Source organism: Gracilinanus agilis, chromosome 2, assembly GCF_016433145.1.
Source record: "Gracilinanus agilis isolate LMUSP501 chromosome 2, AgileGrace, whole genome shotgun sequence".
NCBI lineage: Eukaryota > Metazoa > Chordata > Mammalia > Didelphimorphia > Didelphidae > Gracilinanus > Gracilinanus agilis.
This window is the reverse complement of record NC_058131.1, coordinates 113,635,880-113,658,571: the sequence shown is the minus strand read 5'-3', so window position 1 is coordinate 113,658,571 and position 22,692 is coordinate 113,635,880. Positions and strand designations below refer to the sequence as shown.

Below are 22,692 nucleotides of genomic sequence, written 5' to 3'. Positions count from 1 at the left end.
GAAACTGTGACCCAGGAAGACTAAGAGACTTCTTCGGTGGTTTCCATTATCACTTGGTAAATAGATTTTCCCATGGAAATTTTCCTCTTTAAAAAGTTTAGGGTTTTCAGTTTTCTACTAAGGAATTTAATCTAGGTCCTGTTATCTTATGAAGTAAAGAGTTATTTAATATTGCATTAAAAGAACAATGCCCTTAATAAAATGTACTGAAGTAAATAAATATTATGATGAAAATTTTACAAGTATAAACTTTCTCAAGAATTTCAAAATTTTATTTACAAAGTAAAGTGAGATCCCTTAGGTAATATTATTCTGCTTTCTTAGCAAAGTGAAAAACTGGAAGGAATATCTTGTTTTTTTTTTTTTTTACAGTTTTTTTTTTTTATTTTAAACCCTTAACTTCTGTGTATTGACTTATAGGTGGAAGATTGGTAAGGGTAGGCAATGGGGGTCAAGTGACTTGCCCAGGGTCACACAGCTGGGAAGTGTCTGAGGCCGGATTTGAACCTAGGACCTCCTGTCTCTAGGCCTGGCTCTCAATCCACTGAGCTACCCAGCTGCCCCCTGGAAGGAATATCTTATGAGTTATGGCCATTTACAACTTCTGGATATGTAAGAGTTTAATATTTTTTTTCAGTATCATTTGAAAATGGTATTATTGGCTAACCCAAAGGGAATATAATAAAGTGATTAAGTTCCCTTACTTTAATACAGCATTCTAGATCCCTCTTTGGCCTTGTTTCTTTTAGGCTTTTTCCTAGGTGCTTGAAGTTTTTTGTTCCCTCAGTGTCTTAAGAGCAGCATTAATCACACCTTATATCTGCAGCCCAGAAAAACATTAGCTATCCTTTTACCATGCTGTAACAAGAACCATGGCAACACTGCTACAAAGGCCAAACCAAGAATGCCAAAAGCATGGGTCTTCACTTGGCTTTGAAAATTATCTTAACTTGTACAATGTTTAAGAATTTTTCAAAGAAAGAGAACTTTTCCTTGTAAAAGAATTGTTGGAGAAAGAAACTGATTTAGTTTATTGGTTAATTTTATTCTGGATTTTTGTTGTTTGGTTGTGACCTAATTTGGAGTTTTCTTGGCAAAGATACTAGAGTGGTTTGCCATTTCCTTTTCCAGCTCATTTTATAAATGAGGAAACTGACAAACAGGGTTAAGTGATTTGCCCAGGGACACAGCTAATGTCTGAGGCCAGATTTGAACTCAAGAAGATGTCTTCCAGACTGCAAGCCAGATGCTCTAACCACTGTACCACCTAGTTGCCCTATTCTGTATGTTTAGCCTAAAACACAATGTAAACACAGCCATTCATCACATCATTTGTTTCCTTACTCAAAAACTATCAGTGGATCCCCTAGTGCTAATAAAGTAAAGCTCAAATTCCTTAGTCTGGCATGCAAGATCTTTCATATTTCAACCTTAACCGTAGATACCATTATAGCCTACTTTGAACTTTTTACTTCCAGCCAAGGAAATCAATACAGTGTCCCCTTAAGTATCCTCTTCCTACCTTTTTAGTTTTGCTTCTATAACATCCTCTGTGTACCTGGAATTATCTCATCCCTTTTTTCATTATTCACGTCAGGCTTATCTTCCAGACTTTAAGTCTCACTTCTTTTGTGAAACTTTCCTTAACCATTATTCCAGCTTAGTGATTTCTGCCTCCCAATTTCAAGATCACGTGGCCATTTCTGAAGCTGATATGATGGCTCAGAGTAAAGATGCTATAGCTGGGTGAGTGTAAATCATTCTAAGTGAACTTGTTAACTGTCAGAAAGGAGAGATGCCAATGTCAGGATCCAAGTGGTACCCTGGTATAATAGGCCAACTCCTCACTCTGCATTTCAGTTCTCCATGGAAATCCTCCATGGTTTCTAATTTCATGTATTTATAGAGAATGGCTCTTCCTACTGGCCAGATGATACCCCCACCCTGCCCCACTTTTGCAGCATAATACCTTTCTTTGCCTTATACTCAGTCCTTATTATGCCTGAAAAGGAAGAAAGAGCATACCTGCACTTTATCCCCAATGATTCACTGTATTCTATCAACATATCCTTTTTAGTTCCCAAAAAACTGATATATCTTTTATTCTTTTTATTCTATTTTTTATTAGTAGTAGCATCCCTTAAGAAATTTCATTCCTATACACAGTAATACTTTAACAAAGACTTAGAGATAAACATTGAAAAAAGGACTAAAATCATCTACCCTTCAGAACGTTGGTTGCCAGGAACTATGAAAATCTACAGACTAATTATGATTTTCAAAATGGTTTACTATTGTTATTAATGTATAAGAAGCAAAACCTAGTTAACTTATTTTTTCAATTTAAACTATTTACAATCTCTAGCCCCTGGCAATAAAGGTTTTTTTTTATAGATTATTTTTTTTAAAATTTTAAACCCTTAACTTCTGTGTATTGACTTATATAGGTGGAAGATTGGTAAGGGTAGGCAATGGGGGTCAAGTGACCTGCCCAGGGTCACACAGCTGGGAAGTGTCTGAGGCTGGATTTGAACCCAGGACCTTCTGTCTCTAGGCCTGGCTCTCAATCCACTGAGCTACCCAGCTGCCCCCCTAGCAATAAAGTTTTATTGTATTTTGAAGCTTAAAATATCTTGACTACATGATAATAAATGTGTAGACATTAACATTAAGAATTTAACTTTAGCTGGTCTTTAAAAGTTGACTGTGGGGGGCAGCTGGGTGGCTCAGTGGATTGAGAGTCAGGCCCAGAGATGGGAGGTCTTGGGTTCAAATCTAACCTCAGACACTTCCTTGCTGTGTGATCCTGGGCAAGTCACTTAACCCCCAGGGCCTAGCCCTTACCACTCTTCTGCCTTAGAGCCAATACACAGTATTGATTCTAAGATGGAAGGTGTTTAGAAAAAAAAGCTGACTTTTCACATGTAAATAGGTCAACTACAATAAAGTCATGTTTACCTAGAATGTATGGATAATCTGGTGAATTTTTTGGCTAACAGAATAAACACATGCACGCACACATGCACTGAATTATCAACTTATTAAAAAGAATGCATTAGAACACAAAATGCATTAAACTATTCTGATCATCTTTCCTTGATATTTCAGAAGGCATTTTTCCTGCTTTAAAATAGGATCATAAACACCCATTATAATCACATAGCACCATAAAAGTTATAGACTATATGCTGACCCTGGAAGTTGTCTTATACATTTTTGTTTAAAAGAATAGATCCTTGATATTGAATTGTTTGTCTTGTAAAAGTGCATTACAGAAAAAAAAAATTTCAGTTACTTCAAATTCCTTAGTTGATCAGCAACATTCAGTTCTAAAAAAAAGTGAAGTAGCTTGTTAGAAGGCATGGATTAAATTTGAGGAAGTAAAAAAATTTAACATAGTAAAAGGCTAGACATACAACACAGATTTTTTTTTTATTATAAAATTTCATATAATTAGCTACTTGAAAATCTTGGGAATGATTCATGTTTCAGATATAACTGAATTGTTTGTTTAGATAACTTGCAGACTTTTCTCTAAATGCTGGGGTGGAGGGGAGGAAGTGGCCCAACCTTACAAATTCCAAAATCTCTGTTAGAACTTTATAGAGCCACAGAATTTGCTGCTAGCTAGAAAAACTAAATCTGGATAACAATAGGTTAAAGAATTCAAGAATATAACATCTTTACTGTGTGCTCGGCTTCAATAACTTAGAATGGGGGGGGCTTAAATGGAGCATTTATGTTGCTTTTTGCTTTACTACTTTAACTAGATATCTATAATATCCATTAGCATACCAGAATATCCAGTAAAACATGATAGAAGAGTGAAAAGCCAATAATTGTACCACTTAAGTTGGCCTAGGAAAATAAAACATACTTTCCTCATATTTGTGAATGTAAATTATCAAATTTAACACTGTATTAATATCACATTTAGAACTAATGATTCATTGTACAAGCACAATGAAAGGTCAAGTGCTATTTTTTTCCTTTGTAAAGAACTTCATGACACAAAAGGGAAAATTTCAAAAAGAAAACTGTGCAAAGCAATCTCTTTAGGAAAACTGGCATGTTCAGCAACTGTCAATAAGATTAGAAAGGTGGACAAATTTAGTAAATTATTAAAATGGGAATTAAAATACAAAACAGATCTCAATAAGAGATTATCTAAGTTTTAGATTTTTACCCAACCAAATGAGTAATCTGGCTTATGGAAAGGATTTTGCTTTATTTTGAGGGATATGAAAATAGGAAAAGAAACCATGAAAAAAATCTCAAACTTTTTAGTACAGGGTCACTTACAGAAGGAAAGAAGTAATCTGAATAAATCGAAGAGCTTGAATTGAAGAATTCATGGGTCAATTTATGTTGGGTATTGTTGAGACACAAGAGTCATAAAAAGATGGTACATAGAACACATTGCCTGAGAGAGAGAAAAAAAATCAATGTTTATGTCTAAAAAAGAGCTTAATTTTTCAATTATGTATCCTTAAAACACTTATTGCTGTCTCAATATAAGAATTTCAATTTAAACTAGTTGATACACTATGAAGGCTCCCAAAATTAAAGAGGAAAAACATTTCATATCTCTTAATTCTCAGAATGATTAATTTCTGAACTAGCCAAGTATATTCATTTCCAGGTTCCTTAAACAATATATTTAGCTAGAAAAGGTCCTAATGAATAAGTATTGTGTATGTTTTGATTTTTCCCTTCAAATTTGGAGTCCTTTGCCTCTTGCCATGTACCTCCCCCAAATTCCTTCACTTCCAAAGAAAATTCCTTCATGGCTTCAAAATTTCTAGAAATTTTATATTTCTCTTCACACTCAACAATTTTTTCTTCCAAGTGGCATTAAGGTACAGGTAAAGTACTTGTAAAATTCCTGTTAATGAAATTTCCCTTAAGACATATGTTACCATAATATAATTTCATTCATTCTAATTGAATGCCATTAAACTAAATCATTCAAGTTTACTCATTTTACAAAAATGAAACTAACATTCAACTATAAATGAATAAAATTTAAAAATAAAAAATTGAATACAACTTTTTTAGTGAGGTTTAAAACAGAGTTTTTACATAAGTTTAAAATTAATGAGATTTAAGGAAATATTCAAGAAATAGAAAAATGCAGAATTTCAAAAAAAAATTACTTTTAGTACATGTATATTCCATGATTTAACCACCTGAAAAACAGATCAATTCATCCTTCTGTTTTAGATAAATCGGCACAAAATTGTACATGAAAGACCTTTTGGGGAAGAAAAAAACAATAAATTTAATTTCTTTCTTCTGGATGAACATAAAAATCTCAACATGCTTTTTGTAATAAATGAGTTGCTCTATTATTTGGCATAAGTTTTTTTTTTGCTTTATTTTGTGCAGAATTATATGCAATGATTATATATGTACCATGTATAACTATATCATAATTAATGAAAGTTTTTGAGGATGAAAAAGTATTTTACCTATACATGACAATATTACTATTACCAGTGGCTACATTTGAATTTTATAGCAGAGGTTCTTAATCATTCTTATGTCATGGACTGCAATGGCATTCTAGTGACATTTATGGTTTGTTGCCTACATTCAAAATTGATGGAAATGTTAATTTTAGTTGGAGGTTAGGGAAAATAACGAAAAATTCCCCTCCTTACTCCAAGTTAATGGACTCTGAAATCTATCCATAGACAACAAAGGGGTTCATGGACCCCAGGTTAAGAACCTCTGTTCTACAAGAACCTTTATCAAAAATTTAAAATTATAAATTTTTTACTGTCTTCCCCACCCTCCCCCATTCTTCTAGACTAATAGTTATATAGCATTCTAATAAATATACTACCTGCTGCCAAAATCATGGCTGTGTCTCAAAACAGTTGCTATATCACTTTTCAAATCATTTTCATAAATACACAATCTCATTCAATCCTCACAACAACCCTGTGAGATAGGTAGGGCAAGTGTTTCTCCCACTTTTACAGTTGAGACAAATGGTTAAGTGACTTGCCCAAAAACACATAGTTATGGTACTAGGTCCACTTTTTATGACATGAGAAAAGTTAACTTAACAAAACACTTCTAATAACTTCTGAATTGAAAAACAAAATATCAGGTCACCTGCAGAAAATTATCAGTATGGTTTAATTTATTTTTATTTATACAGTACATGTGATTTCACAATCATTTAAAAAATAAAATATATTTTAACTGTATCCATTTTCTGTCTTTTTTTTCATTAAGAAAACACAAGACAAAGTATAATTTTATTCAAGTTAATATATAGTTATGACACAGTGATAGACTAAATAAAATATCCAAAAAGGAAACATTAAATGACTAACAAACTACAGTATCCTTACTTTGTTTTCTTTAAGTTGATAGGTCAAAAAATACAGTCAGAATAACTGAGAATGCTAAATGTCTGCTTATTGATAATGTGAGGATATTATTTTACTTGAAAATGTTTTGGTTAATAGTTTCTTTAAAATATCCACTCCTTAATTAAATAATTGAAAAAGGAAAAAACTCGGGACCTGAACAGCAAATAAATTTAGCCCTACCTGAAAAATTATATTGTAACGGTCATGATAACAGAAAGTTCAAAGATTTTCTTTGCTTATCAAAATTCTTAATTTCCTTTCCGGTTTTCCAGTAAAATAGGGATTCCCACACATACATACACTCACCAGTCAGATAATTTATAGCAACCTACCATACTAAAAAACATCAAGGACATAAGAACTACCTTAATGGAAGTGGAAGTTATATTTATCCACTTTATTTACTTTGTGCTCTGTTATTTCTCCATTCTTAATAGCAAGCACAATCCCTAGGAATTATACTTCTGTCAGATTAAATGGGTCACCACCAAGTTTCTGGGCTTTGTACTTCCATTGTACTCCCATTCAATTTGGCTGTTCCAACATTGAATTAAATAACTTACCTACTCTAGAATTTTGGTATGAGATTTAGAAATTCCATGAATTGGATCCCAGCAATTACATTTGAGAATGAACCACAAAAACTGAAAAAAGTCAGTAATGATATTTAAAGACTTGTTCATCTATCTTGGCTGAATCTCTAAGTAACATATCAAGGAAATTCATCTATACCTTTTTCTCTCTTACACATTTTAAAATTCTAAGATGTTTCATTTTCCTCTTAGGAGTATTCATTTAAATAATGCCTATTTAAAAACAAATTTCAGAGATGTTAATAAGTAAATTTCTTTTCATTTAGGCTACTCGTGTTGTAGTCTATTATAAAATTATTTACTGAATATAAAGTTTAAGAGAATAAATGTAAAAACATACTAACTCATAATTCTATCAAATAATTAAGTTTTAGACATCATCTGAAAGCACTCTTTTGAGAAAAAGTGTTAAAGAAAATTATTTTTAGCAATCACTGTCATCATGGTTTACAAGAATCTCCAGATTTTGCTAGAAGATATTTAAGCACCCTGAATTTTAGTGCATTTGAAATTATTTAAACAAAGAATTCAAAGTAGGTTACTTAATAGAATGGTGTTAACTGAAAATCCTAAGTCTAAAGGAAACAACCTATGGCATTTTAAATATCTTTGCAGGATTATCTGCTCGTGAAATTTAAAAAAAACCAATCACAATTAAGATAGAAATAGGGTTTTAATGAAAAAATTGAACATCTGCATTTAAAGAACTAAATGAATCATTTTACTCAGTCTGAAAGAGCTTTTATGTTCAGGCTTTCTTGGGGAAAGTACCTATACTATGTTGACTCTCTTTTTACAAAAAGTGGCCATGTTTTTAAGAACTCAAAAGATGTAGCACAAAGAGAGACATATTCTGGAGTTTTAAAAAATGCATGGGTGAAAATTAGGTGCTGTGTGTGGTCTTTAATATCATCCTAGGAAGTAGTTTTATTCACAGTTTTTCTAGTGAACTTTTCAAGATATTAAAAAAAAAAAAAGGATAAATGGGAAATTATCCAGAAAAGGTGGAAAAATATACTCAAAAGCTAAAGATGCAGACCTGGGCTGCAATAAGGTCAAACAATTCTTATTATTCAGGAGTTATTACTTACAGGACACATCTCTGTCTACCTGCCCTTAAACCACTTTTGAGTCCTTAGAGTCCTTAAAAAACAACAAATCGTTTTTTGCCTAGTTCTCACATTTTTATATTATCTCCTAATTTCTGAGGATTCTGAGACAATCTGTTTAGAAGTTTTAATCAAGTTCTACATTCCAATAAATAATATATTCCATAGCTCATCAAAATAACTCTTTCAAAAAACAATGGGGCATTTGATGAGAACAGCCAGTCTTAATTCAGGACCTAGAAAACTTCCTACTCCAGTATCTTGTAGAATGCAACCAGGTCATGTTCTGAACCAGTTTACTAAAGTACAACTTAAATATTTTCTAGCAGCAGAACTCCTAGGATAGCCAAAATAAATGTTTGTATTAGATTGTGGGCTATTTCTTTTAAAGAAATATAAAAAACTTATTTTTTGAAAACAGTTCGATTGTAAGTAAATACGTAGGATATCAAAGATCTTGTTTATCTCCACTTTTGCTAGTGGAGTCAGATGTAACTGGAACCTTATTATTTTCAACAAAAACAGATTCAAAGGCAGCTTCCTGCTCCTCCAATGTGTCAGTAGCAGTAGTTCCATTAATTAGTGCTGGGTTGGTAAAAGCTCGTTGCTGCTCGGTAATCTTATTCAATTCCACTGTTTTCCTACCTCTTCTTTTACCAAGAATTTTGACATAATTAGCTGGCACAAGTCCTGTTGTTTGACCATCAATGCTAGCAAGAAGCCAGCCACGGACTTTGGGCTGTTGTTCTGATGGGAAGGAAAAAAAAATGTAATTATAAAATATTTTAGACATTAAAATATAGTAGGTAAAACATGCTAAAATAGAAAGTAAAAATAAAATACTAAGTAACATTCAAATTTTAAGTATGCCTTAATAGTCTTCTGTTTACATGATACATTTCAATTATAATTCAAAAAATGTATCAGGAAATTAATTCCTCTCAAAAATACAAAACAGTATCCACTGGAATGCTTACATCTTTCCACATTTCAAACTTACAAAACCAAAGACAAAAATCAATTTTTTCTTCACCTTTCATTTTAATAGGAAAAATAATTCCCTAAAACACAGAAAAGAATACATTAAGTGTTATATATCCTCTTTGTCCTTTTGGTAAGCTACAAGGAAAACATTCCTTTTCATCTGTGATATAGGAACATGCTAAAAAATATTGCTTTGAAATTTTCAAAGGAATGAATATTGGGCTAAATTCAAAATTAAAAAAAAACACTTTATTAGAGCATTCAAGATTTCTAGCAAAAAGTTAAAAAACTTAAAGGCAACTTATAAAAAAGTTTTAAATACTCACTTTTGAAAGATTTATTTTCATATTTTAAAGCTCTAATGTCAGTATACCTAGTTATAAATAGCATCTTAAGACAACTGTTAAATCTGTTCACAGTTATCTTTCAAAAACATAGTATAGACAGATACAGGTCATCACAGAAGATGAAGACGTCCTTATTAATTTAGAAAGAATTATTCTAAGAGAACAAAGGAGAAAACTTAAGTGAACTAGTCCCTAGAAATAGGCTTAAAGTCTAAAATGTTCAAATCATTTAAGTATTTATTCATGCCTTTTATTTGAAGGGGGAGAAAACAGAGGAATCAAATTAAAATATTAGATTCCACTTCTATATAAAGACCAGAGGAGTTATCCATACACAATCAATTGAGAGAATAGGAAAGGAACAAGCATTTTTTATGAGTCTACTATATGCCAGCTCCTACTGTACTAAGTTCTTTTACAAGTATTGTCTCATTTGACCCTCACAATAACTCTCTAAGGAAGGCCCTAATATGATTTCCATTTTACAGTTGAAGAAACTAGGATAGACAGAGGTTAAGTGACTTGCTCATGGTCACAAAGCTTCCAAGTCCCTGAAGTCACATTTGAACTTCTGACTCCTGAACTCTAGGGTTCTATCCACTACACCACCTATCATTTGAAAAAGTCTAGACTGAAAAATAAAAACAAAAAATTTTATAGTCATACCTAATTATTTGGTTTCATAAAGAAAAAGTTAAATAGTACAAGGTGCTTAAAGGAGTAACAATAAATATTTCAAACTTAAAAAAGCACAAACTATGGGGGCAGCTGGGTAGCTCAGTGGATTGAGAGCCAGGCCTAGAGATGGGAGGTCCTAGGTTCAAATCTGACCCCAGACACTTCCCAGCTGTGTGACCCTGGGCAAGTCACTTGACCCCCACTGCCTACCCTTACCACTCTTCTGCCTTGGAGCCAATACACAGTATTGACTCCAAGATGGAAGGTAAGGGTTTAAAAAAAAAAAAGAAGCACAAACTAATACCTTATTTATCTGATCTCCTCTATTAGCATCAAAAATCCTTTAAATCATTTTTGAGAGAACTATTTCTAAAATATATCATGACCTCCTTTTTGAAATAGTATGTGGAATATAGCATTTGACTTTTCTTGGATGATTCCAGATAATTTCATTTGATTTTAAAAAGGAGAGTTCAGATTTGTCACTGACTTGAATTGGGGAATTCCCAATTTGGAAACAATCTATCAAAGCAAATAGGCAACTCCTCCACAACTATTAAGTCTTAAGAAAGCTGCCTGGGCCACTGACAGGTTAAATGACTTATTTCTGTCACAATCAAAGTCACATAACATATATAAAAGAACAAACTAGATCTACATCCTTCTTCACTTTTGATACCCACCAAATTGTCTTCATCAACATTGTATTGTAATATAGAGAAGTCATCAGGGACTACTGTGGTATAGAAGACTATTTGTACCAATAATGACTTTATCTTTTGAGTTTAAGTGGCTATAATTTTGGCCTTTTCCTTACTGTGGGATTGGCAGTTATCCTTCTTGTCAAGTGGGAAAAGCATACACCTGTGAAGCAGGAGACTGGGTTCTAGACCCAGTTCTGACACTAACTAGCAGGATGATTTTGGAAGTATCACTGGACCTCTCTGGCTCTCAGTTTCTTCATTTGTAAAATGAATTGGACTATAGAAAGGGGAAGGGAATAAGTATTTGTTAAGTGTCTAGTATGTGCCAGGCACTGTGCTAAGCACTATAGTAATATCTCATTTGATCCCTATAACAACTCTAGGAGTTAAGTGATTCTTATTACTGTTACTCTCATTATATAGCTGAGGAAATTGGGGCAGAGGTCAAGTGACTTCTCCAGGGTTACACAGCTAGTATCTGATTTGGTTTCAGGTCTTCCTAATTCCAAGCAAAGCCTCCTATCCACGGGGCCTCCCAGATGTCTCAGACTAGATGATAAGTGATTTAGGTTTGCTTCCAGCTTCAATATTCAGGACCCAAATGACAGCAAAACAATGAGAAAAAGGTGGGATAAAACAATTGTTTTTGACTCTTCCTTTCCTCTCCTTGCCCCTAGACAAATGCCCATTTGTGTGCAGAGATATTTGCTATGAAGAAAGACAATGAATGGTGAACTTGGGGACAGACCATTCCTTTACTTTAAGAAGATTACTAGACTCTGAATCTCCTGGGCTTTTCTGTAGAGAATATAGGCTAGGGAGGAGGAAAGAGGCCAGCAGTAAAGGGATAGGATAGAAGATTTCCTTCCCTCAACCAATTATGCCATTTCAAGCTTCATTCTGGACCAGCACAAGTATAAAGTGACAATCAGGAAGAGAGAGTGAGGTGAAGAAGGGAGGAAATAAAGTAATGGGGAGTTCCTGAGACTACCCAACAGGGGGACCATTCTAGGTTACTGGGCACTCATTTCTCCACTGCTGTTTTGCCCTATCATTTGATCTTTATATGTTAATGTTGACTTATCTTTAGTCTCTTACCTCATTTCACATAGATGGCCATAATATTAAATCTTTTAAAATCTTAAAAAAAATAAATCACTCTATTTGTACAGCACCTATTTTCCTGGAAGTGCTATAGACAAATTCCAAAGCTGTTACTTTACTATGTATTTCAATGGAAGAAAAACACTATGTAATTTAATAACAACATAAATAAGCAAGTCAATCAGAAGAATTATCTGGCACCTCCAAGTAAAGATTCCTAGGTTGGAAAGGCTACCTTCAATATTCAGCAAGTGCTAACCAGTTTAACAGCTTCGAATTTCCAAATCATTTACACAACAAATCAATGTTGTTGTTATTGTTGTTCAGTTGTTTCAGTCCTGTATAACATTTCATGACCCCCTTTGGGGATTTCTTAGCAAAGATACTGCAGTGGTTTGCCATTTCTTTCTCCAGCTTATTTTACAGAAGAGGAAATTGAAACAAAGAGGGTTAAATTAAATGACTTGCTCAGGGTCATACAGCTAGTTAAGTGTCTGAGGTTGGATTGAACTCAAATCTTCTTGACTCCAATTCTGGCACTTTATCCACTGTGCTGCACAGCTGCCCAACCAATTTCACATTAAAAGATCCGTTCAAGTAAAAATTGGCTAAAAACTTTAAAGAGCCAGTGTTTTCTTTAAAAAGACAACAGATATATTTTTAAAATAATTAATACAAAAATTATGATCTCAATATTGCTATTCAAATTGAGTCTCCACAAAAATTCCTATTACTGTGACTACAGAGGAATAAGAATGAAAATAATTTCACCTGAAGTTATTAAAACAGCAATTTTTAAAAAAGGAGTTCTCAGTTAATTTGCTAGGTCACTGAAAATTGAAAAATAAATTCTCAAAATATTTGGCATTGCTCCTGGTCTATGAGCACACAGAATTTTTGATATAAATGCAATACCATTACCAAAAAATAGCAACATATTTTTATAAGGAAGAGTAGTAGTCCCAAAGGAGACCTAAATAATTAGCAGATAATTCCTGGTCATTTATTTTATTATACATGCATTATTCTTCAAAGAGAGGATTTGCTTCCAGTTTGGAATTCACATATTTTGAATTCTCTAAAAGAGGCACTATATAAACCCAAAATGTTTCCTTTTTTGTTTTTATCTTTATTGGACAAAATCCCAATGCTGTATTTCTCTCCTAAAAGGTTTTGAGGCTTTAAACATATGAGATACAACTATATAATAAAGAATTAATATGGTGTCCTGGATCCTTAGTGGCGATTAGGAGTATTTAAATTCACAAATAAAAAATTTCACAAAGAAGAAAACACAGAATTACACATTAAATATCACCAATACTCTTGAAATACTTAACTATATTACCTTTGGGTGCCAAGTTTAGCATATCACCAGCCCGGAAAGAAATTTCTTCTTCAGATACAGCAGCAAAATCATATTCTGCTCTAGCTACAACATGGTCATCTTCACCACTCGCCCAATTGGTAGTAGCTATATTCCAAATTATGAATTAGATTAATGAAAAACAAAATGTCAGCAGGAAAAATAACATTTTACTAGATTCAATTTTAAAAATGCTAAAATATCTTATTTTCTCAGAGAACCAGGAGAAAAATGTATCAATATTGAATTCTTCTTAGTCTACTTCAAACTTTTCCTACTGTTCAACCTCTATTTACCTTCTATTTTTGGCATCACAGTGACTCCTACTTTACTGAAAATTGAGGCCAAACAATGTGAACTCCCTAATTTTCCTTCTCTTTACCTGTGTATGTCTTTCCATTCCTGTCCTTTCCCCTCCTAGCCTTAATGGAAGTTACTTTTTTTCTTTGGCTAACCCTTCTACTGGTAAAGTACTTTTGATCCCATCTGTCCCAAATCCCTCCCCAAGACTTTGCCCCAACAATTTTCACCTTTACACTTAACATCTTCAATTTCCTGAAGCTCCTTTCTCTTCCTACAAGCACATTCGTCTCTTCTTGTTTGTTTACACTCACAGATTTATCTATGAACTTTAGACAGTTGACTCTGAAATCTATATGTTCACACCCGAACTCACGTTTCTGCTTATTGGATATTTCCATTTTAATGTTCTGTTTAACACCTCAAATTTAAGCCTACAACCAAAGCTACTAAATTCTCCCCTAAATTAGCTCTTTTTCTAAATGGTACCACCATTATTTCAGTGCCTGGACTTAAAATCTTGGAACTTCTTACCTCTCTCCTCTTCATTATCCCACACAGCTAAATAAGTCACTTAACTCAACTTGATTGAAATGCTACAATTTAACAAAATAATGGATTATGTGCAACAAGGCACTTTGAAACATCTTTTCCATCAGACTCCTCCTTTCTATTTCCACATTGCTTTAGTACCTTTGACCTGGACTCTAATACTAATCTCTTAACTGGTATTCTGCCACTCTCTATCCGTAATTCATACTGTACACTTTTGCTAGATCAATCTAGATAAAACATGTCTTATATGTTATACTACTATACTCAAAAATTTTCAGTGACATCCCACTATCTACAAAGATTAAAATTTTTAGCTTAAGTAGAAAGTATGTTGCATTTTAAAAGAACAAGGGGACTTAGATTCAAACCTCTCCTATAACATTTACTAATTTTGCACCCATGAGAAAATGATTTAATAATCACTCAGTTCATTTGCTCATCTATACAAATAGAGTATCTGTAATAATTACATTTCAAGGACCATGTAAAGATCAAATGAGAAGTACATAAAGCACTTTGTAGACCTTAAAGCACTGTGTTAGCTTATCGGCAAGTATTTAAATCAGTTCATAATCCAGTCCCAACTTGTCTCATTTCCATTATTTTCCTAATTACAGCCTTCTGCCAAAATACATAATTTTCTGAAACCCTAGAAAATGTAACACATTTGCTTTTTAAATTTTAATCCTGAACTGTATGACTCACTCCTGGGTGAGATAGTTCCTTTTACCTACACAGATTGGCAACTGTTCCGTAATTTGCAGTCTTTCAGACTAGAAGCAGTCCTGGGCCCTGAAACTTCTGAAATTAGCTTCAAAAATCTGATTCATTTTTTTTTTTTTTTTGGAACTAGCTCAAACATTACTCCTTTAAGGTTTCCCTCAACAACTGTCAGAAGTGATGATTCTCTACTTTAAATTCCTTCAGTATTTTGTACTATAACACTCACCATAGTCTGCCTTATATTGACACAGTAGTTGAAAGGCAAGGAAAATGTTTTTTTGTTTTTTGTTTTTTAAATTCTGGTTATCATCAAGTGAAGTGCCCTTGCAGTAATGTAGGTTTGCAATGAATATTTGTTTATGTTAATCAATGACTAAATCAACAAATCTTTTCCTAATCATTCTTTTTCCATGTAAAATATCCTTGACTCAAAATATATCTAAAGAAGGCTGGAAAACAGAAATGCTATTCTATAATCTGGTAATATGCCTCATCCATTAAAAACCTGAGGTGGCTATGTTACTTCATTCCTTTATAACAGAAATATGATTATTTGTAACCTTACAAATGTCCTTACCTGTTATTTCCTCACTGTGAGTGGATAGCAGTTTCCAGATAAGATAAGGACCCCCAAGGATAACAGCAAAGAACAAGAATATTGGCCAAGATTTTGCAGAGTTAGCTGCTCTGTCTTCTGGGCCAAGGCAAGCCACAGTACCTTCACTTTCTGCCCACAAATCCTCATTCTCAGAGCCCCTTCTTAAACCCATCATCTGCTGTAATCGTCTATACAGATACCGTATAGTCCTAACTAATGCAAAAGCTGAAAATACTTTTGTGAAATGTATTTTCAATCGGGAAAAATGATTGGCTACATCCAAAACGGCTCTGAAACTGTTATAGACAGCTGAAAAGGTAGCATCCATCATCATACTGACAGAAGCAAATGCATGCACAATACTTTCGATGGATTGAAATGCACCTCTGCTGCTTTCTTCAGCTTGCTGCACAAATCTGCTAGGAGGAAGATCATCCATACGGAACCGATTATACCCTAACCCACCATATCCATAACTGTAAGGATTGTAGCTTCCATAAAAGGAATTTCCATATGCACCATAAGCAGAAGAAAAGGAAGTATAAGCAGGTCTGAAAGTGTTCAGATTGCTGTTTCCTGTCTGCTGAGATGGTCTTGGAAGAATTGGTGGGGGTACTCTTGTAAGTGTTGGTTGCCCAGGCCTTGTCAATAAAGTAGGACCCAAATCAGCAGATCTAAAAAAAAAAGAAAAAAGAAAATTTCAGAGATTCAGAATCCATATCCATTACAAAGATAGTCATTCAAATACTAGTTCAATGCATGTTACTTATTAAGTTCCTAATATACACTTAAGTTGAGATAAGATACCCATAGGGGATACAAAATTACTATATTTTTATTTATTTCCAGCTGCACAGGCACTTTGTCTTCATTCCTTCATAGGTCTTTTTGAGTTGCTTTGTGTTATGTGCCTTGTGGTTAAAGTTCCAGGAGTAGAACCTCCCCCTAAAATAGGCTGGTTTTGAGACAAGAGATACAGTATACCATTGGGTTCTATACTTAAAAGGTAAAAAAAATTTTTTGCTCACTTCATAAGCTTGTGAAGATCATATGAGATTCAGTCATTCATTGAAACTATTATATATAGACACTGTTAGGCACTAAAGGAGATACAAAGTTGATTTAAACAGTTTCTGCCACCAATGCAAGAAAGAATTATAAACTGCAAAGTCCTATTTAAAAGTATTATAAAATGTAAAGTTCTACTCAAACATAAGGCATATAATTACTGTGAAGAATATAGTTCCTATCCTCTAATACTTGATAATAGAACTGGGGACACAAGTTACAGAGATTAATAAAAATATACGATGGCATGTGATTAAATGCCTATGTGAATGATATAGACAATAAAAGCATAGGGAATTCTGAAAAGAAGTGTAAAAGCTTCAACATAGGCTTTTAGCTAGAATAATCTTCCTTATACATAAATCTGATGTCACTCTTCCCTGCAAAAAATTTTAGGGCCTCCTTATGACCTAGTCAAGAAAGTTCAAATTCTTTGGCAGGAAAAGTCCTGTATATACAACATGATGCTACTCTGTTCTTCTGGTCCTATCTCATATTCTAATCCTTCATATCCCCTACAAGGTAGCTAAACTCTTCCACTCTACACACATCACATAATCTAGTATTCTTTCCAGCTTCTGTTCCAATGCCTAGAACTTTCTCTCCCTCTTTTTACATATTGTATTCTTACCATATTGTAGTACTGTGCATCATATGCGATATTGCATATTATAGATATGCCTGTGCAATATTCTTTTACTGGTCTGTAAATTTCATGAAGGTAAGGGCTGTGGTTTATCTAATCTTTGTATTTTTCCTGTATCTAACATAGTGTTCTGCCTACACAGTAAGATGGCACAGCTAGGGAAATGTCTGAGGCTAGATTTGAATCTAGGACCTCCCATCTCTAGGCCTGGCTCTCAATACACTGAGCCACCCAGCTCCTCCCCCCTCCATCTACTATTATGAACAATGACCAATGCTTCCAGAAGATACCTCATTTTATTGTGTGAATAATCCTGAATCTTATTTTCATGTGCTTCCGGGCTTGTTGTGCACTTAGAGATGCAATTCAGCAGGGATACATTCTAGTGTAGCTTTTTTCAGAGACTGAGTAAAATTTAATGTTTTGACTCCACGTCAGCACTGAACATAGAATAATCATCAGAAGATAAGACTGGAGACAGTAGAGTAGAAGAAGCACGAAAATGCCTTTTCAAAAATCCAGTCCTAAATATTAACAGAACTTGGCAGGACAAGAACAAAATCATTCCAATAAACATTTACTAAGGCCTCCAGTAGTCAAATGTTTCTACATGTTACTCAGTGCCCTAGGAAGATGGGCCACTGTTATTACCAAACTAGTTTGGACTGGAAAGGAATCACTTTCCAATAAATCAGGAGCAAAGCCTTCAAGGCTCTGAGTGAAAAGGGAAATTCGGAGATTCATTTCTATTCCTTGAACACTCAGGTTTCAGGAAAGAGGCATCCTATACATACATACATACACACACGCACAATCTTCCTTTAGAAACTCTGGCTCAGGAGGTACCAGACAGCTTGGATACTCTGTTCTCTTCTTTCTCTAGTGCAGACTCTCACCATCTCAGACCTGAACTATTGAGATAGATTGCTGGTGGGGTTAGCCTGTCTCAAGTCTCATCCCATTTCAATCCATTCTCCATTCAGCCACTAAAGTCATTTTCCTAAAACTTAACCGATTATTTCACCCTGCACATTCAATAAAGTCTAGGTGCTTCTAATAGACCTCTTACATAATGCACTGTTTGGCATTCAAAGCCCTTCAAAACCTAATCCTCCTACTGCAACAGTCTTCTTACACCTATCCCCTCAATACAATGTTTTTGAGCGAGTGACACTGGTCTCTTGTCTGCTTCATAAACAAGATGCTCTATCTCTCAGTTTTGGGCATTTTCTTTGGCTAGAATCTCTAGACTACACCGCCTCAGCTCTGACTACTGACTGCCCTGGATTTTTTTAAGTGCCAATGAAAATCCCACTTCTACCGGAAACCTTCCCTAACCCTTCTTAATTCCAGTACCTTCCCTCTGTTAATTATTTATCCTGCAAACGGCTTTTTTTTGTGTATGTGCGTAATTGTTCCCATGCTACCTCCATTAGACTGTGCGCTCCCCATGGGCAGCCGGACTGCCTTTCTCAAGTGTCCCCAGCGCTCGGAATGTATAGTGGGCGCTTAACAAACGTTTCTTGATCGGCTGAAACACTCAGGAACGCAGCTAGTCCAGACGCACTTCCCGGGAAACGCCGGAGCTGAGCCGGGGCCCTTCCCTTTACCCCTAGCCACTAGACGCCCCGGAGGCCTCCGTGCGGAGGGGGTTTGGGGGAGGGGACCGAACCTAACGACTGTAACCGCCGCTCCCCGAGTCTCCTCGGCCTCCCCAACAGCATGAGCCAAGGGACCCCACACTTACTGGAAGGAGGGGCCAGGCCCCGGTCCTGTTCCAGCCCCGGGGATCCTCCTGGTCTCCCAGGGCTTAGGCGGAGGGGGCGGCTGAGACGCCATCTCCTGCGGCTCTGCCCTGCTCCCGCTCGGCTTGGCGGCGGCTCCAGCGGGGGTCATCGGTGCGTCCCGTGCCGGCAGACCCGACGAGAAGAGCGACGAATCATCCACCTACCCGATGACTCCCCCCGTACACAGCCCCACTGAAACCAGACCGAGGGTTCGGCTTTCCACGAGGAAGGGCAGGTCTCAAGTCGGACGGAGGCGCTAATGGATGATACGCAACCACATTCTGTGGAAGACAACACGGCCTCCTCACTTTCCTTTCCGGGCTACGGGTGGAAGCTTCCAACGTAGGGGAGGGGCTTATCGATGTTTCCGTGTGCGGCTAAAAAGGCCTTCAGACCGTTGTCTTCTCACCTCTTTAAGACCCAAGCCAATATTCCACTGGGGAGTGATACCTCCACCCGGGCGGGGGTGGGGGTGGGGTGTCACTGAGGTGAGGCTAAACCCCTCAATCCCTTATCTTTCCAAATGTGTGCAGCTGGCTGTGGAGACCTCACTCAGGACTCTTCAACCCAGGGAAGGGGCGGGGAGTGGGGTAGGACAGGGCCGGAGATGGCGATGAGGAAAAGGCGGTACTTTAATGCTGGGGAGCTTGTTTCCTTAGGGGACGGGATTGCGCTTAGCACCGAGTGTCCCCTCCTTTTTTCGCCCCCATTCCCTAGGAGGGACCGAAGGGGTTAAGCTCGTTGTGGCTGTCGCTGCCGCAGGAGAGAGAGAGGATCCAGGGAAGAAGACTCGGGGGGGAAGCCGGGCTGAAAGGACAGAGGCAGAAGAGAAACTGGCCTTGCCGTGCCCGCATTTGCTGCACAGGCGGGGAGAAGGCGTGTGATAGTCCTGAGGCCAGCGGCTAGTCTCTCGATTCTACATCTGGCTGGAGAAACGCGAGCGAACTTTCCCTGTAGCTGGGAGGTGCAGTCGTTAGCTCGGCGCCAGAATCTCTCGAATTGACCGAGGAAATTGTGGCCCCTGCAAAACTCTGAGGGTGAGACTGACCTGTGTGAGGCTGCGTTAGATATTCCAAGAGGTGGGTAGTATCCCGGGAATGACACAAGCTTTCCTCCCCACCTCTCCTTTCTTCCTCCTCTGCCCCCTCTCCCTTTCACTCCTGCATCTTTCTTTTTCTCTTAAGCGGTTTGTTTTACTGTATAGTATAAGGGGTGTACCAAGAAGTTCATCCCCAACCCCCCACCACTGGATAGAGAGCGAAGGAGAAACTGGATAGAGAGTGAAGGAGAAGGACTGCTGAAGGGAAAGCCGTTCTGCTATCGGTACCCCGTACACGTGGGAGGTGTGCTGCCAGAAGTTCAGAACTTTGTTCTGTTTAAAATACCACTTATCGTAACCCAAATGATCACAAACAGGAAAAAAAGTACTTTCCTTGGGGGGGGGGGAGGTGATGGGTTCTGAGTTTTCAGTCATTAAGTTGTAGCAGACTTTTTTGAACCCTGGCTAGATTTGGGAGTCAGAAAATTTGGCATTTTTATTAGCCATGAAATTGCATTCTTTTGGGTTGCTTAAAAGCCATGTGATCGGGCAAGTCATTTGGACCTCCCTGAGCTTCACTCGCTTATCAGTAAGATGGGGATCAAGTACTCATATCCAATTCCAGTTCCTTATATCGTGGCTCGGAGGTAACACTTGATTTTCAAAGACTATGCCAACATAAACATGCTCCAGAAATTCCTATTAATTTGGAAAGGATTTTAGTAGGGGACTAACCTTCCTAAGGTAAAGAGCAATCCCTCTCTCCTTTAAAAGAAAAAAGGGGTGGAGGTACGGTGGTTTTTGGTAGCTTTAACAATTTCGATCAGTAAGACAGGTAGAAAATCCACTTCTAGTAGTTGGAAGAAATCTTCTGAAAGATATCATTAGATTTTTTGGAATATCGAACAAGAAAATAGGGGTAAAAATATTTTCACTGCTTCTCTCACAAAGTCGTTGAAAGTAAAGTGTTGTTTTTTTAAATTGTATTTCCAGTGTTCAAAGATTGAGGGTAAAATGAAGAAAGCACATATTCCTTTTTTTTTTTTAACAATAAATAATTTAATGAATGAATGAATGAACATTTGGTTGGTGGATCAAAACACTGTGTTCTGTTTTTTAAGTGTCTGAGATATTAAAAATATTCCATACCAACATTGTATATGCTGTTAAACTTGGGTGATGGTGATGTTTTGCTTAGTTCTGGTCAATTGATTTTTAAGTCTTTAATTTTTATTACAAGAAGTGAGTAGGGGAGGAAATATATTAGGGAAGTGGTGGCATTAAGACAAAAGATATCAGTAAAAATTAAGCATTAAAATTTTTACCCCTAGAAAAGTTTTCTATTTAGAAATCTGTTAAAATTATACAGTAAAGAGGGTTGAATGATCCTCATCAGTTTTGGGAACCATTTCAGTGTTTTAATTTGCCACCTATTTCTTGAATTTACATTGCATCCTTATTATAGAAAGCTCAAGATAGGTACAAAAGATGTCAGTCTTTGAAATGGGAGAAAAAGCATAAAAGAGAAAGAGGAATAAAGGAGAATTTGCAGCAACAGTTTATTAACTAGTTAGAATCCTTGGAGAAAATGTCCTGATAACATATAGCTGTTTCTGCTTTTTGCATAATTTAGTTGTTATTTGTGGTGGAGTTGGCCGTTGGCACCGTGCAATTGTGAATTAAGTGAATACTTTGTCAGTGGTCTTAATGACTAGAATAGTGAAGATGATCAGTTAATACAGAAGTTTGTATTTGATTTTGGATTACAGTTTGATCTGGATACTTAGATGACTATATTCATATACTTGCATAATTTTCCAATTCCAAGGGAAGGGAGCCTCAGAATCTACATGTACATAATTCAGAATTGACAACATACATATTTATCAAATGAAAATAATAGTGATTTTACTTTTACATTTTTAGCATTTTATTATTATAAAAGTTGTAATTTTCATGTTCCTAGTAATACATGTCTGGGACTTAAAACTCTTTCAAAAAATGACTTGTTAGGTACCTATTTGCAAAACTTCTAGGGATATAAAGACAAAAATAAAATAATTCTTACCTTCTAAGAGCTTTATACTCTCTATAAAACATGCTCACCAATCCAACAAACACTGCTCAGTAATAATAATAACTCCTATCACTTATTTAGAACTTTCTATATTCTTGGTACTATGCCAAGTACTTTACAATAATTATCTTCTTTGAAATTGTCACAGTTCCGGGAGGAAGGCGCTCTATTATTATTACCATTTTACAAATAAGGAAACTGGGCAAATAGATTAAGTGACTTGCCAAGATCACACAGTTTAGAAGTGTGTGAGGATGGATTTCAATCTGGGTCTTCTTGACTCTAGGCCTAGTACTCTATTACACTATAACACTTAGGTTAGCACAGTGCCTGGCACCTACTGGCTACTTAACAAATGCTATTTGACTAAAATGAAATCCCTGCTATGTGCAAGGTTCATGAAATACATTCAGAACAACAAATGGTTCCTGCCTTTATAAAGGAAAGCATTATATATCTAGATAAATATATATGGGATAATCAGGAGGAAGAAAGCCCCTTACAGAAGCCAGTAATTAGTAAAGGCTTTCCAGTGGAGGTTGCAAATGTATTAAGATTTGAAAGAGGCTAAGGACTCTTTTTTTTTTTTTTTTTTTTTTTGGTGGTATTTAGAAAAATTTTCCATGGT

General features: G+C 35.8%; 2 protein-coding genes across 2 annotated transcripts in view; one reads left to right on the top strand and one right to left on the bottom strand.

The window, feature by feature from the left end:
• Nucleotides 1–7,457: 7,457 nt before the first annotated feature.
• PEX13 (peroxisomal biogenesis factor 13) lies at nt 7,458–19,024 on the bottom strand. The gene is made up of 4 exons (XM_044663365.1): nt 18,909–19,024; nt 15,427–16,121; nt 13,254–13,379; nt 7,458–8,835 (listed from the first exon to the last, which is right to left on the bottom strand). Exons 1-4 carry the CDS (start codon nt 18,998–19,000, stop codon nt 8,537–8,539), a joined length of 1,212 nt encoding a protein of 403 aa, XP_044519300.1. The 5' UTR covers nt 19,001–19,024; the 3' UTR covers nt 7,458–8,536.
• A 443-nt stretch (nt 19,025–19,467) lies between these two features.
• PUS10 (pseudouridine synthase 10) overlaps nt 19,468–22,692 on the top strand; it is a 101,535-nt gene continuing 98,310 nt past the window's right edge. The window contains exon 1 of the mRNA XM_044663364.1: nt 19,468–20,027. The gene's annotated coding sequence lies outside the window, so the exon portion shown is untranslated. The remainder of the gene's footprint in view (nt 20,028–22,692) is intronic.

Bases quoted from the DNA above. Each gene is read 5' to 3' on its own strand.
- PEX13 (XM_044663365.1), bottom strand. From the start codon at position 19,000: ATGGCGTCTCAGCCGCCCCCTCCGCCTAAGCCCTGGGAGACCAGGAGG. The intron at 16,122-18,908 runs GTAAGTGTGGGG...TTTTTTTTTTAG, and splicing joins GGGCCTGGCCCCTCCTTCCA to ATCTGCTGATTTGGGTCCTA. The intron at 8,836-13,253 runs GTAATATAGTTA...CCTTCCCATCAG, and splicing joins GCTAAACTTGGCACCCAAAG to AACAACAGCCCAAAGTCCGT.